Here is a 17,834-nt window from a genome sequence, read left to right on the forward strand (position 1 = left end):
AGTTCAAAAGAAAATGCTTAATCCATTAAAATATATAAATATATTTAAAATTAAAATACAACAAAAAATCTATCGGTACATGCAAAAAAAAGGTTGAAGTAAACAAACTACAAACCTTAGCAACATCAAGTTGATTATGAGGTACAGCCATTTGTACCATGGGTCGAACAGGTCTAGCAGCTGCCTTTAAGCCAAGTGGAGGCATTTTGTGACCACGACGAGGAAAATATGGTCCCATTGGAACAGCATTAGCACTTTCTTGAAATGCAGCATGACAATGTGAAAGAAGTGGTACCAACACATGGAGAACTTCATTTGGCAATAATAGCACTAATTCTTTTAACACTTCTAAAGAAAAAAAACAACACAAGTGCTAATTTTAGTATTAATTTATAATCCAAAATAAAAAGCAACTGACTTTAAACAAAAATTAAACGGATACACAACACAAAAATCAAAATCAGTTATTATAGTAGAGGATTAAAAAAAAAATAAAACATCTTTAATATGTTTGTATTTAGATGCAAGCAATTCATTAAGAAAATAACCGATCAAGTCATTCTGCTTAATTCACCATCACTTACAATTAACATCGTGAAGCACAGCTTATCCATCTATCATTCATCTTGAATTGGTTTTTCAGTTCAGTTCCTTCCAAGCTTTCATTGAGCCATTAAAAGATGAAGTAGTTAAAAATAAAAATGGTAATGAAGGAGATGAAATACAAACTACAAAAATGTGCGGCTTAATGACTTTGTTCAAATGTGGCTACTGTGATGTAATTTCTACCGACAGAGGAAATATTTGCTGTTGAGTTTGTAATAACATGAAAATTGTAAAAACTAATGAACTTTTATGTCACAAAAGTTTACCATTCAGCAGACTGATAAGAGATGGTGTACTTTTAACAATTATTAGCCGTAAAAATAAAAAGTAATTTAAAATATATTTACTAATCGCTAATATGACAATAAATAAAACCAGAGGTATATATTTTGTACCTCATATGTTGTTTATATTAATAGATCAAGTTTTCTAGAACCACACAACCGATACACAGGGTTTAAGTCGTACAAAAATAATATTTTAAGGAATATATAATGCTTTTAAAAGATGAAATAAGATTTGTAAATCGATTTCATTTAGCTATATCATTATCAAGTACACATGTTGCACACAGAAGTATTAAGCCTATCATAATTTGAATTTTCCTTCTCATCAACTTAATTTTCAAGTAATATTGCAATCGCTTTCATCACCATTCATTTCAGATCAAGCCATTAATACTTTCCTTCATTTCAAACCCCAAATCTAGGGTTTTACTTAAAATATAGAAGGCATACGTCCAAGCATCAACAAGTTTGTTTCCACCCAGGCATTAACAATTTTTTTAAATTGTGTGACCGATCATAACCAGAGTCTTTGAAACACCTTGAACATAAAATGTAATTTTTGGTCGGCTTAAAACATCCTGTTTTACAGGAAGATTTAACGATTTAAGCAAAATCTTCAAAGAGACCTTAACTTCAGAAATTATTCTGTTGAGAACTGATACAATTTTCCTTAGTCACTTTGAGTTAACCATCTGCACAGAGTGCAGTAAGACATTTTGTTTATTCACAAGTGGAAGGATACAGACATGACATAAATAAATCACAAGCAAAAATGCTTAAAGTAGAATTAAAATATGATATATAACTCGTGCGGAAATTAAGTGATACAAAAATAATTTGCAATGTCAAGCGGGGTGATATCATGCCGCTTACTGTATTACAGCAAATTTTTGCCGACTCGAACAATTCGTTAAACAACTTACCGTTCAGATAAAACTACTTAAGTTTTCAATTTGCATGATATTAATTTTTGTTTTGTGAAACCCTTTAAAGTAATTGTATGATTATAATAACATTTATACAATAAACTCATCAAAATCTTGTTCCTACAATATAATATATAAGAGAAGTTAGATTATATAAAATAAAAAGATTGTGAGACAATTTCTGCAAGACATCAGAAAAATATTAACTACCACATAAGCTAACAGTAGAATAACGTCTAATGTTTATCGTAAATGTAATAAATATAAAAACTACAGATTATCTCTTTCTTATAGATGTAATAAATATAAAGCTCTGGAATGCTTTCTCCAAGAATAACGATATTCATTTCATTGTACAGGAAGTTCTTGAATTTGATGAAGAGGTTAAATAATTTTGATGAATAGGGCTGCATATCACGTGAATTGATGTGTGAGAGTATATACAACAATTCAGTAAAGAAGGCAGTGGTCATCCGCTTCATTCCTCATATGCCATTTTTCAGAATGACCTGCATCAACTGTCTCCTTCAAACATTTGGTTATGGATCCTAACATAAAATATTTGTTGTCGCTAGAGTACACGTACATTAAGAGTCATCTAATATTTTAAATTGAACTTAATATTCAAATCGGCAAATTCTTCAACATTCTTGCTTTTCTTGATCTGTTTGACGTATGTCCACGTCATTAAATCGAGTAATTTTATCAAATTTAATGAAATCTAAAAGAACAAAACAGATAACTAATAGGATTATGAGAAATAGGAAAATTAAAATTCAGCAAATTATAATCGATTTAATCTTTTTATACAGTTCCCATCTATACTACTCGGTAAATACAGAATTCTTAAGTTCTGTTCTGATGGTGCTAAAAATATTTTAAATAAAAGGAAATTGTTTGAAAGCAAGGCAAGGAAAGTAATACATAAAAGATTTTTAATGATGTTAATTATTATTTATAACTTAGTAAGAGAATGATTTGTTTAACAACTACCGTAAAAAATACAATACTTCTTTCTACTTTTATAAAACTCAGATAAATTATAATATAGAATGTAACATTAAAATACAAAAAAAATCTTTGGCAGAAATAAACATAAATCCAAATAATAATTGAAAGTGAAAATAATAAGTAACTTTCATAATACAAACTCATTAAATTTATACTTCAGATCTTTCTTTTAAACTTATACTAAGGTACTTTGAAAAGACTTGCAAACTTCCCTGATAACACTGCCATTACTACTTTGTATTGCAATGTAGCAGCAGGTAAGCAGTTAATATGTAATATACTGAACTAATAATGATAATGACTAATATTAAATTTATATTAATCAGTCATTTCCAGTTATTTGACTGCAAAAAATTCAATTAAAATCTCCAGTTCTTTATAATTTTAACATAACAAATTATTGTTCGTAGCAGTTTAACTATTCTACGATTACGTGAATCACTACTAGTTTTATCAGTCATTCAATAAAACCTTATTTCACTGCATCACTGAAATAACTGCTATAAAAAATTCTTTTGGTTTAGGACATCTAATGTTTTGCAGCAGTAAATCAAGTATTTATAACCGAGAGTAGGAAACCGTTTAACTGAAGAAAAATAGCTTTTCAACAAGTTTGTGCCATCTGTATTGTACATCATACTGGAGCCAATTACGTGTTTAATAGTAAACCTGTGATTTACATCTGATCTGGTATAACTGAAATCAAAAAATAAAAGGTCTTTTCAGTCACAAAAAGAGTCATCATCAGCAAGGAGTATAAAATTTGAGGGACTTTCTTCAGTTCTGGAGTTATTGAATGTTGTTACTACAGTAACTGGTGTTTGCTTTCAGAGTATTTAAAGCTGATGTATTTCAGGTATTTCACCATAATAAAGATTCACTGTACTCTTTTAAAGAAATAAAAAACCCCTTAATTCAGAAAAACACAATTTTTAGTCAATTATACCAATACATGTATGTGCACGCAAATTATAAATAATTTAGGTAGGAGTACAAAGTGCTCCTGCTAAAAATTGATCAGTGACTAAAAATACATTAAAAACCTGACATAACCCAGATTTAACAAATCTGTCAATTTTGTGACCTAAATTATTGCCAATTTTGTATGTTAGTTTGACACAGATGAAAAAATCCTCTGTGCGTGTGTATATATATCCACTTTATTATTGTAAAGTGGAAATGCATTTTCCAAAAAGGATTGTTTAGAACCTATTAACTTTCTATACTGGAAACAGAGCAAGATTAACCTACAGTAAGAATTAATAAACGCTTAATAAATATTGAAAAATTATGGGCCCAATAGAAACTGAAATTACAAAAGGTAACTTCTGAATAATCCAGACTTTCCCAGATCCAGGCCAGTTCCATGTTATCAGAACTGAAAAGTTTCTACTCTACCAAAAATAATCAGACTTACCTATACAATGATTTCTCATATCAGGGGGATTATAGGTATTCAAAAGTGTAACAAGTTTACGCAGTAACTCCATCCAATCTTTACAAGAGAGTAATAAATTGCTGACATCTTTTGCATCACGATACATTCTAAGACATTTGGCAAGATCAAGTAGAATCGACAATAAGTCTAACAGATCACCGGAGACGTGGCAGGCCGTCGCTTCATGATACATCACATGCAGTGTATGAAATGACTGAAAAAGAAATGTAATTATAACATAAAGAAGTTCACAAAAAATTGAAACTGAAGGCATATTAAGACTATATGATCTGAAAACAAATTCTTATAGGGTTAACATAAACTGCATACTTTTACTTCTGGAAATCATACTCTTATAAAGAGCTGTTTTTATCTAGCTTCCTAGGACAATTAGTAAAATCAAATTGGTTTTGATAAATTTCCCAAAAATATTTATTACAATACAGTTACAGTTAAATCCTTTTATAACAAAATGAAGAACTATAAAAAAAAGGATGTAAAAGTTTCTTTTTTGAAAAAGAAATAATTAGATTAATATTATTTTACCATTATTAAAATGACATTAACATCACTGTTAACATTACTTTAACCTTTCCATACCTGCTAAAAGATAGAATATGTAAGTAGAACAGTCCAAACTGCTTGTATTTGAACCATTTAATCTTTGCTTCTCAGAATTTCTGCTGTAAACCAAATAATTACAAAAAAGTGTAATTATCCTACTAGTGAAAACTCTCCAACTATTTAGTAACTCATATTCCGCACACGCTTTTTTATTTATTTATTTTTTCTGCCACTAATATTTCCAAAGTTTTGTTTGAAATAGGTATTTATTTTACAGGTAAGATAATTGAAATTTTATTCGAGTATAGCAGAGTATATTACAATAACTGTAACACGTCACCAACCATTATAATACATTTTTATTCTTACAAATGCTATAATATGATGGTGCGCATGTACCCACACACACGATGATACAGAAGGGTTAATCATAAGTATTTTAATGATGCTGTAATGACCATTAAGTGGCCTAACAATTCGTTTTAATTTTATTTTGGATCGGATTATTTTTCTTTCAGAGTACATTTGGTTACTAAATTCACTATTGGAAGTTGTTACGGCCCACTCAAAATTGAAGACATTCCTTTGATAAGGAGAGTAACAAAACAGATACAATCCTCTGCCCAGAAGTGTAATGATTGCTACTTTCATTAAGGTATGTCTTGTCGTCTTCTGACCATGCACATATTAGTTAAATGAGGTTCAATGTGACTAATGATACTAGCAGCTGACCCCATTATAACCAAAAGAAAATTTAAGAATGATTTAATTACACGCTTTGAAAAAAATGTTTGCAAAGTTTTAATTTACGATGACTGTATAATATTACTGACTGGCCTACAAGCTTTTACAAATGTTTAAAATTTGATAATTTTTCATTATTAATGTCTTTTTTCAAGTAAACACAAGAATCCTTCGATGATAAAATGGAACATTTCTTGCTTGCACAAAGCAGTAAAACATTGCTGTTTTAAATACTGAAAACCAAAAGAATATTTTTGAAATGATGAAGATATAATTTAGTTTTTAATGTTAGATTCATCCCCTTAATTTGCCACCAAAAAGAAATTTTTAACAGTCAAGGAGTGACAAAGATTAAAAAAAAATTGTAAAACTAAGAATTTTATGATGAAGAGATAATATCCCAGCTGTAATTAAAAATGGTAGCACTGGACAGCAAATTTCTACCATCAATATTTTATACCGCTCCTCTGTATCCAATGAAAGTGACAATAATGTACAGAATTTCATTTCACAAAAAAATTGGGCCATATTTTTTTTAAAGTGGGAGACCATCAAAATAAAATAAACCAGGTTCATTTTGTCAAAATGGTTAAAAATTTAACAGAATTAATGAAACAAGTTTAGCCATTATGGTTTCAAAATGATTGTGTCATTTGCCACACAGTAAAGTTATTATGAGCCTCAGTGATATGTTCCCCAGAGAACATTTTCCAAACTGTTCAATACTGAAAAATGGTGATTTACTACTTTCTGCGAGCAGTGAAAACAAGACAGTTTATATGAATAAACCACAAATTGTACAACACCTTAAAAGATGGTTGTGCTGAAATTTAGAAAAAAGCACTTAAAATTTTATAGATGTCATGCAGTAAGTCTTGAAAACATTGTGAGCAAGCTCAGAGTCATTTTGTGAGCAGGCTCATATAAATTTGAAAATATATTTCAATGAAAGATATTATTTTCAAGACTTAGTGTAAAAAAATAAAACATAAAAGTAAAAGAGTAGAGTTAAAAAAATAATGTTTCTGTGGCTATTGCTAGTCTGATGTAAGGTTTAATGAATAAAATAACAATTTTGAATTAAAAAAAAAAATTCAATTTACTATAATGAACGTTTTAATTAGAACAGTAGCACCATTAAATCTAGTTTTTATCATTTCAACAGATTTTTTTTTGTCTTCAATCATTTGACTGGTTTGATGCAGCTCTCCAAGATTCCCTATCTAGTGCTAGTCGTTTCATTTCGGTATACCTTCTACATCCTACATCCCTAAAAATTTGTTTTACATATTCCAAACGTTGCCTGCCTACACAATTCACCCATCAGCATGATACAAGTAAGTCAATTATTATCTGCAATTTGGTTATATTTTTTGTTTATGTTGGTAGTACTGTTGTGTTGCGTAGATAACGCATACATGGTTTAATTGTTGTTATGTCTGTGCAGGTTTGATGCTGCTAGGTTAGTTCCATTATCGCTGCCCTGCCGTTAACAATGGCTGCTCTGCTTTCTGTTTGCACCAAAGAAGAGCAACGTTCAGTAATCTATTTTTTGTTGTTGGAAGGTGTATCAGGAGCTGAAATTCATCGAAGACTTTCGGTACAGTATGGGAACAGTGTGTTGCTTCAACGGAGTGTCAATGAATGAATAGAGAAAAATTCAAAAATGGTCGCACAAGTGTTATGCACGACGAAGGAGCCGGATGACCGTTTACCACCACAAATGAAAACACTGTGCGTGCATGTAACATGGTTTTCTTAGACAAACGAGTAACTATTGATGAAGTGGCACATCGTCTGCAAATTAGTCACGGTTCTGCCTATGAAATCATCCACAACAGACTTGGATTTCATAAAGTCTGTGCAAGACAGGTCCCAAAACAACTTACACAGTTAACAACAAACGTACTTGGACATCTGCCAAAAACATTTGGATTGCTACGGTAATGAACAGGACATCTTCTTACATAGAATCATCACCGGTGACGAAACATGGATCCATCATTACAAGCCGGAGAGTAAACAGTATGGAATGGAAACATCAAAATTCACCCTGCAAAAAACGTTCAAGACCCAACCATCAGCAGGAAAACTGATGCTTACAGTTTTTTGGGACTCACAAGGCCCATTACTGGAACATTATGAGGAAAGGGGCAAGACAATAAACAGTGCGCGTTACAGTGAGATGCTTACTGCCAAGCTGAAACCTGCAATTCGAAGCAAACGCCAAGGACTACTGTCGAAAGGTGTTGTGTTGTTGCACGACATGTTCGTCCACATGCAGCTGCCCACACTGCTGAAATGCTCCAGAAACTCAAGTTTGAAGTACTGGCTCATTCTCCATATAGTCCTGATCTTGCCCCTTCTGACTACCACTTGTTTGATCCACTCAAAGAGGCATTAAGGGGCTATCAACTTACCTCGGAGTCGAGATTGTACTGTATTAACTGTTTCAGAAGTCTTGAATTTTGCATCCTCATGATATGTCCAAAGAATCCTAGTTTCCTCTTATGCATGGTATCAGCGATGGGTTCTAACTCTTTATACAAGACTTTGCTGAGCACAATCCACCACTGCCTGTCTTTCTGGTACTTTTTATCAATTTTCCAATTATTCTTTCGATTTTCTGGAGTCTGTTTCAGCTACATAAGTAGCTTCTGGTTTTGTAACTGTGCTGTAGTGTCTTATTGATAGGCATTTTTTCATTGTTAGTGTACCAGGTTCTTTTTGAGCTTTAGCTAGTTTGTTTCTTCTTACGAGGGTGAATCAAATATAAACAGTATTTTTTTTTTTAATTTATTGATTAATAAATAATATACACAATTCATACCTTCATCATGTCTCTATAAAGTCTCCTGCACAATCTACACACTTTTTCCAATGATTTGTAAACTTGAACCTCGTCTGTAAAAGGATTAAGGACAAGTCATCAACCGATTGCACACATGCTCCTCGATGTTTTCATTGTTTTTGAATCAGTCATTCCCCTCCAAGTGATTCTTTCAAGGGTGCAAACAAAAAAATAATCACAGGGGGACAAATCTGGACTGCAGGGAGAGTGGTCGAGGTTTTCCTAGTGCATTTTTCCAATTTATCCCTTGTCAAAATCATGGTGTGCAGCCTGGCATTGTCATGGAGAAGGATGACATCTCTGATGGGCACACTCCATCTTTTGTTTTGGTAGGCAGCTTTTGTTAACTGTAGCAATAGTAAGCCGCATTCACCGTTCATTGATTGTGGAGAAAATCAATGAATAAAACTCCTAAGTCCGCTTTAAGTTCTCAAATTGTACCTTTAAATGAGTTAAAATTTCTGCGGGTTTAATGCTTTCATTAGTTGAAAACTTTATGATTATAAGTTGTGCAACAGATGACGGAACCTCTTGCTTACTCATCCCTGTACTGATGACAGAACAGAGCACAGGAGCTAACCAAGCTGGTTAGTCAAAGGTTAGGACATCACCCAGCTCGAAGCTGCTTGCTGTTTAGAACAGCAAAATTACAGTTTAAATTTGATTCATTTGGAATTTTAGGTTTTTTTGTTTAGGTTATTTGTTAGTATTTCTCTGAGGTATTTAAATTGGGTTACTAATCTGATTTTATTATCATTTATGTTTAATTCTTTTAATCGTGTTGGTTTTTGGAGCACGATTGCAGTCTTTTTGAATGATATTTTGAGGCAAATTTTATTTACAGTGTTTTGAAGTTCTAATATCTGTGATTCAGTTTCATCAATGTCGTTTGCAAGCAGTGCCAAATTGTTGGTGAAACCAAGACAGTTAGTTAGTTTTAATTTTTTGGCCTATTTTTACTTTTGGAGAGCATTTTTTGACTCATTTCCTCATTACTATTTCTAGAGTGCAGTTGAATAATAGCGGTGACAGCCTACACACAGGACCTTGGGTGCAGTCCTGTTTTGATCCCAAATGGTTCCAAGAGCCATCTCTGAATATTACCTTTGACTTAGTATTTGTAAGGGTCAGTTTTATCATGCTTATTAATTTGGTATGTAGGTCGACGTGTCTTAGAATTTTTAGTAAGGATTCTTTGTGGATGTAGTCATAAGCTTGGTTACGACTACATACATACAACATAAATAAAAATAAATTAATAAAACTTAATTTAAAATACAAAAATGAAATGAATAAATTCATAAAATTAGTGCTGGGGATTTCAAATTCTCTCAGAGCTCACAAGTGATATTAGCAACTTTTAGTGTAGCACTGTCATTGAACACACGTTATAGAGGCCTGTACATACAACACATTTTAACAACAGTAGTGTAGTAATAATGTGAAATAATGTATTATGTTTATAGTTCAATACATATTCAGTTAATCTTATTTCATACTGTGTATAGCTATCAGATTTACAGTTCATGTGATATTCCTTCTATTAAAATATAGTCCGTTTCTTAGAATGAACAAAAATAATTTTTATATTTCTTTAAATATACCAACTCATCAAAATTTGTTTAAAGATGTTAGTTAAATATCAAACTACAAAATTACTCTAAAAACAACAAAAAATTAAATCAAATTACTAATAGCAACAAATCTAACTCTATTATTTAAAATAAAGCAATTTCTATAACACAGAAAGGAGAGGGCAAAACTGTAAAATGTTCTATCTAGGAATGAAAAAATGCAAACTTAAAAATTGCAATCAGGAACATTTACAAGTATGTAATATAATATTTTAAAACTATTTTAATTTATAATTTTTAATTTAACACAAAACCATTTTAGATATCAACAATCACAAATTTAAATCTCTCGCACTCAAAAAAATACACATAAAAAAAACAAAACAGGAATGAATTAATTAACAAGTAAAATTTTCAAAATTAAAACTTGTTTAGGGAAATATTTTTAATATTAATATATATAAAAATTTAAACAGTATAATAATAGTTATAATTTTTATAGCAAGTTGATTATTTTAAGTATCAAGTGATACACTTTTAATTAATTCTAATAAACTTACATGATATACTTGTATTATTTATGACATACTCGCTGAAAAAGGCACCTAATTCATTGAGAATGAGCAGGTGAAAAAATAAGAAAAATAATCAGTTTTTTTTACATCTTAATTCCTATTAAACAAGAGTTGTATGTATAAATGAAATTTAGAGAACAACTAGAAAATTCAGAGAAATTTCAATAACAGTCACTAGATACAAGGAGTTTTCAACTTAAAAGAGGCCTTATCACTTAGTCTATAAATAATAGTTTGTTGGGTAACACATAATTTACAGAAGGTGTTGAAAATATGCACTAGTCAACACATTTGACCATGTTCCTGGCTATTCTTGTTAATTGTATCCTGTCTATTTCCTGGGTGGCATTGGTAACGCTTGTTTTCAATTCCTGCAGGGCATGTAAGATTGCTCCTATAAATAATTTCTTTTACATAACCCATAGAAAGAGGTCTGGACTAATCAGAACAGGGGATCTTGATGGCCATAATCCTTTAGCATCATTAAAACTGACCTATGTCAGGATGTTTCCGGTATAACACTGAACATGTTTCACATAAACATTAACTAATACTATTCATTGGTGCTTCCTTTATAAATTTCTCCCTGAACTTTTGTCAACACGTAACATGAGATTTTGTCTCTAAATAAGTTTCCATCATGAATACACGTTCTTCAATAGTTAACTGCATTTTAACAAACACTTGGTTACACAATCCTGTTCAAAAGTCAATGATCGACACAGACCGGCAATACTCAAATGTGCAGGCAATAAACAGTGCTCCTCACTCTTCTCCAGTTGTACCAACACCTTCCACATTATTTTACCAATCTCACACCAGTATATACATTTTAACAAAACATACGCATTTAATATATAAACTACTGAGTGACGGGGCTTCTTTTCAAGTTGAAGACTGAATAACAATTTCATAACAATCATTAGATATTAATTATTTTTAAAGTTAATTAATAATTTGATGAAATCATATTTAAGAATTAGTTATGTTAAATATAAATACTAAGATTTCCCAGAACAATTGTGATCATCTGTTTATTGTTTTACAGATAAGAAGATAAGTTTAACAGGAAAAAGCCCTTCAAGATTTCACTTCTGCGGCTTCCCTCAAAACTCACTCCTATGATTAGCAGGGAGAATATGCAGGAAGAATTTATCTACAAAAATATACACTTTGTGAAAGAAAAAAAATCTTGAAATTTACAATAATTTTTAATAGAAAAAAAATTAATTAAATCAAACAGGTTTATTTCTTACCTCAAAACACATCTGTAAGCCCCCATTATAAATCACATAAAGTCGATCTTCATCATTTTCAACAAGAATTCTAAAAGCTGTGATTAATGTTGCCCAACAAGAACGCCCATCTAGAACCTGTACAATTAGTGCAATAAAATTTAAAGTCATCATCATATGACAAGTTTAAAGCTATCATTGCATCAACAAGGATTTGGGGGGATGTCCCCCCAAAAATATAAAAATTCAAGATATTTAACACACATACAAAACGTAATATCAGAGTAAGGTTTAATTAAATTGGAACTTTTATGATAAAAAGGGACATTTTAAGCGGGCAAGTCCCTAGTTAAAGTATTATCAAATTAATCTGTGGAAAATGTAATTTTCAATGGTAAATGTTATCCCTTATGAATAAGTGATTTGTGAAAGCAAAAACAAATAAATCTTTAAAATTATACGCTGCAATAGTTTTTAAGTAACCGATAAGGGCTTTTAATTTAATTTTTTCATTTACATTGTCTTAAGAGATAAGATTTCTCCCGTAATTTAGATTGCAGATTGGCCTTCCAATCCATTCATGTTATTTATAGTTTTAAAATCAAATGGTTTGAAGTAAAAGTTTTTCTTCAGCAGTTATTGTTGTGAAAAATATACTATTATATTGGCAAAAATAAATTGTTTATTATAATTGAAAAAAAAATGTTTAAATTAAAAAAATTATAGCAGTACTGAAAACTTAATAAAAACCTAACTTTTCTTAAACTAATTTCAATATAATTTCTCTGAAATAACCATTAATTAGAATTACATTAATCTTTCTTATTAAAATATTAATAACATTATTATAAAACTAATTACTATCTAAAGATTTTATAATACAGTTGAAATTTAATTAATATTTATTTTAGAAAATTAATTTACCTATAATTTTACATATGAAAATTGGTAAAAAAAAATCTATGTAAAAAACAGTCTAAAACTTGAATTACACATTCAGTATGGATGTGGTTCTGGAACCATATAAAATGCCATATATGAAAAATAACAATTCCAGAACCACATCAGTGACCTTGTTATCTTCATTTAACTGTGCTCTAAAAACATTACAATACTCCTCATGAACTTTTTTCATAAGAAGTTTACATGTTTACCTTACACTAATGTTTAAATATAACAAATATTTGTTTGATTCTCCAAAAAATCTTTTACATGGAACAAATTTGACAACAACAAGCAGGTCAAGAATGCAATACAAGAATGGCTCAATCACTGAAGCAAACCATTCTTTACTACTGGAATAGGAAAGCTCACAGAGAGGAGTCACAGGTGCTTAAACATAGTCGGTTGTTTGTACAGGGTAGGATCAAAAAGTAGTAGGACTGAATTTCTATAGCACAAACGGAGCGGTGGAGCGGGTCGGACCACCTGAGCGTGGTAGTGGGGAGCCTTCTGAAGAGACCGATATTTTTTCAAATTGCCTGCGGGCAAGCGGAGAGTAAGCACGTTGATTTCCGTGAACTTCTGTTAAGAAGTGTCATTGCGATCTGAGATGGATAAAAATCTCAAGCAGCGCTACACCATCACAACTCGGGAAAACCGCAACGGAGACCCTCAGAATGATTAAGGACGCTTACAGGGATGCTGCCATAAGCCACTCAACAGTGTTCTAGTGGCATAAGCTGTTATGGGAGGGGTGGGAGCTCGTCGAAGACGACCAGTGTGCCGGTCGCCTACCAACTTTAAGGATTGATGAAAATGTGGCCAAAGTGAAGGCGCCCAAAGTTCGTACCCGCTGGACAGACTGTGAATGTCAGTGTTTACATGAACGTGCTTAACAGGTTGCGCAAACGTATCTTCCGCGTGCGGCCAGACACCGCCGATTCTTGGAAGCTTCACCACGACAACGTACCATGCCACACAGTGCTGCTGCTGATGGAGTTTCTCCATCAGCAGCAGTTACAGCCTCATCCCCCCTACAGTCCAGATCTGGCACCGCTGGACTTCTTCCTCTTTCCTCGGCTCAAGCGGGACCTCAAGGGAAACCGATACAGCTCCATAGAAGACGTCCAAGAGGCTGTAACAGCATCTCTGAAGGGGATCTCGGAAAGCGAGTTCCAGAAGGCATATGCGCAGTGGGAATCGTGTTATACACATCGTGTTGAAGCACAAGGATGCTATTTCGAGGACTACTAAGGATTTGTACCGATTATTCAATAAAAAAATTTTAATTAATTTAGTCCTACTACTTTTTGATCCTACCCTGTATGTTGAAAAGTATCGTTAGTTTCATTGTCATTCAATAAATAATGATTTTTCGACAATCATGTGCCTGTTTAATTTTTGAACAACCCATATAATGCACCTTTTTCTCCAGGAAAATGATCTCAAAAAATTAAAAACACACTTCTTTTAGGCTGAATCACATTTTTTATCCTTTTTTTTGAAGCAATCATAAATTTAATTATAAAACTAAATTAATATTATTTTTTAATTTATTTTTATTTAGCAGTATAATATATTACATTAATTACTTTACAAGGGCAGGACAACAGAGTTAACCGACAGCTTTTGCAGGGTGGCATGAGAGGGGATCTCTACCTAAATAAAAAATAACAGCTTCTAACTAGGTCATTTTGGAGTAAACTCCAATTAAAGATAAGAGTTGAAGTTTTTCAACTGGTTCAAGTAGCTTATTTGTATATCAACAATCAGATCATTTCTTTTTTGCTTGTCTTTTTCTTTTCCATATTTCTTTCATTTCCTCAGAGCGTACTCATTTTTCTTCTTGGAATTTACTCCAAAACAGATGCTGCTATTTTGAATTTAAAGTAGGGACCTCCTGTTCTACCACCCTGCAAAAGGGCATCAATAAAATCATTTGTAAGCTGACCGCTTGCCTTTGTTAGAATATGAGAATATATTTTTTGAGGTTATATTTGATTGAACACAAAATTATACATTTCTCTGAAATCGATTTTTTCAAGACCCATATCACCTCTGTACTAATACTTCAAATATATATGATTCAATGTGATCCATCCAAGTACAGAAAATAAAATAAAATTACACGCCTTATTTTTTCACATAATTCCTACAAAAGTACTTTCAAGGTAACCTGAATCTTCAGTTGCAGATATTTTTTTTATAAAATAGTTTGTATAAAATTACATATTAAATATTAAAATATAAAAAATTTAAATTTAAATAAAAAGTTAAAAATATTTTAAAATTATTAAAATATATGACATCAATTAAAAATAATATACAAATAAAAACATACTACATCTATACGGCCAGCCAATACTAACAGTCCAGTGATTGACGGTAAAAATAGACTATTATCTCAGAATTCTTTCGGACATCGATTTTCATGAAAATTTGTAATTAAGCTTATCTAACCCTCTGCTTCAAAAGTTATATGTTCCTGATATGCGCTTTTTGGTTTTAGGTATGAAAACTACTCCACGTTAAATAAAATTAAAAAATCGTAGTTTTAAATGTTTCATAAATCGACATATGTAGAATAAACATTCTTTTATGTTGTGGAATATAATTTATGGTGTTTTACTATATTTCAACCCTTAGAAACCACACCCATATGATGAAATTTAAAAAAAAATTAGTTTTCAACAGTTTGAAATGTTTTAATGATGAATTTATAATTCATTATAAATTCAACATTAAAACATTTAAATTCCTCATACACATATGAGGAATAATTATACGTATTCATAAATGCTCCAAAACTATCGAGAATATAAAAATTTAAATGTTCTGAAAATTTCACTGAAAAAATGCGATTGGTTTTTCAAGAATAACTTCAAAAATCCATTTTGCCGGGAATTTAAAGAGCTACAAGGCATGTAAAGTTCAGATTCCTTGATCCCTTCATTTCTGAAACTTTTGAGTTAAAAGGGATTGGGAAGGTGGTCATCGCACTCAAATGCATACTTCTAATGGTGATATCTCAATCAACTTTTATTCTACAGAAATAAAAAAAAAAGAAAACAAAATTTTCAGTAAAAAAAAAAAAAATCAAAATTTTTGTACTGTAGCAATCTTTACCTATTTTCTTTAGATTTTGAATTGCTGTGAAAAATAGAAAATTTTTTAGAAATTTCAAAACATTTTTCATAATTGAATCAGCCTTTTTTTCAAATGTAGGCATTCCAAACCAGTCAAACTTCGAGAACATATTGTTAGTACTTAAATAAAGTAAACTGTAAAAGGATTACTTTCAATTCCAATTCTTGCGCAAAAGTAATTTGTTTCATTGCCGATTTTTTCTCTGAAAAAGCGCGACAACCATTTTATTTTCATCATAACTCCGTTAGTTTTCATGCTAATGACTTTTACCAATGCTAATTTTAACGGTCTTTTCAAGTACTTTGAAAAATATCCCATAAGTATTCCTCAAGAAATTTTTTGTTTTTCCATTATTTAACATTGGAAGGTTCAACTTCAGTTTTCGGTGAACAAAAATTTACCTTCAACAAGGAATAACTCAGTTCGTATTGAATCTACAAAACAAAAAAAAAAAAAAAACAAACTTCGTTATTTTATGAGCTTCATTTTTGCTAATAACAATTTTTTCGATGAAACAAAAAGTTTTTCAGTTATTCGTGAAAAATCATTCAACGGTTGGATGAAAAATCAAAATCAACATTTTCAATCATGAATAACTCAAAAAGTACTGGCTCTACAAAAAATCTTTATAGAACATTTTTTGCTTAGAATCTATTCCTCCATTAATTTCTGCCGTTATTTTGAATGTAATAATTTCCACCTCCAGAAAGGGGATGGCATCCACCCAGAGAATAAAAGCACACATTAGCACTATATAACTTTTGTTCCTTCAGCTATTCTCTAATTACTGTCCAAATTTCACATGAATTGGTTTTGTCCCAAAGAATTTTGAGTGAAAAATTATCAAACACTGAACTATAAATACTGTACTATTAACTCTTCACAGGCGGCAATGTTTTACGGCTGTGGGTGTGGAAGACATTTTCAAAAAAAAGTTCATGCAAAAACTATTCAAAGCAACTTAAAACACGCATTCATGCATAAAAACAACATATTATACCTCGGGTTTTTGCTGAATTCTGCTGCTAATTTTGTTAAGGAACACTTAAATTATCTACGAAAAAAGTTTACGTGAAAACAGCACAAGTATTACTGAGCGCGCTAGAATTTGCAAACTACAGGTGATGATTTTGGTTACGTTTTACATCGAGTTCTTTTCATGTAAAAGACACTGAATAATAATAGTAACAGTAGTAACATAGATGATAATATAATAACAATAGCAATTTTGAAGAAGTAGTGCACCTATGGTTTTATTATAATAATAATATAAATATTTTTATTCATTTCCTTCTGAATTTTTGTCTTCAAACAAAGCAAGCCAAAAATGAAGTTTTGGAAGGAACAGTTTATAAACAAATTACTTAAAAATGAGCAAAAAACATGAAAAAAAAAATGTACGCGTCTTATTACATACGTACGGTCATTGAACTCATCTGATAATTCAAGTAAAATGTTTCCCAATCATGTTGTATCAGGAATTCCCATCTCAAAATGATTGAAAGAACATCTCCAGTCATCTTTTGGAATTTATATGTAACTATGTAAAGACAAATAGCGGGTCACATTCAGAGACTCATATATAGGTTTTTGCCCTCCAGAATAAATACAAGTAACCTACACATGGGTTTCCGTGTGCAAAAGGTTAAATAAAATGTTTATGATATATCTGTAAAAGTGCTGCTATTTATTGAAGTTTTAGTAGGTGTCTCCTCCTCAAATTCTGTTTGTAAGTTGATCAAGTTGAATCTCTGCCTAAATTTATATATAATGTCGCTGAATGGCTTCAACAACACATGGCACTTACTAACCTTATGGTGGCCCTGAAAAGGGCCGTTTTTATCGTCAACTGGCTTTGACAGCTCATTGTAATTGCTAACGTTACGGTAGCCCTGAGAAGGGCTGTTGTCGTTGAATGGTTTCGATGGTTTGTA

General features: G+C 31.3%; 1 protein-coding gene across 2 annotated transcripts in view; it reads right to left on the reverse strand.

Annotated features, from left to right (window-relative positions):
* puf (ubiquitinyl hydrolase 1 puf) overlaps positions 1-17,834 on the reverse strand; it is a 405,361-nt gene that overhangs the window by 35,034 nt on the left and 352,493 nt on the right. For both annotated transcript variants that reach the window (XM_075367624.1, XM_075367623.1), the window contains exons 47-49: positions 11,833-11,949; positions 4,248-4,482; positions 116-348 (exon numbers count right to left, since the gene is read on the reverse strand). In XM_075367624.1, coding sequence (XP_075223739.1) covers positions 116-348; positions 4,248-4,482; positions 11,833-11,949 — 585 coding nt within the window. The remainder of the gene's footprint in view (positions 1-115; positions 349-4,247; positions 4,483-11,832; positions 11,950-17,834) is intronic.

Source organism: Lycorma delicatula, chromosome 5, assembly GCF_047948215.1.
Source record: "Lycorma delicatula isolate Av1 chromosome 5, ASM4794821v1, whole genome shotgun sequence".
NCBI classification, from domain to species: Eukaryota; Metazoa; Arthropoda; class Insecta; order Hemiptera; family Fulgoridae; genus Lycorma; species Lycorma delicatula.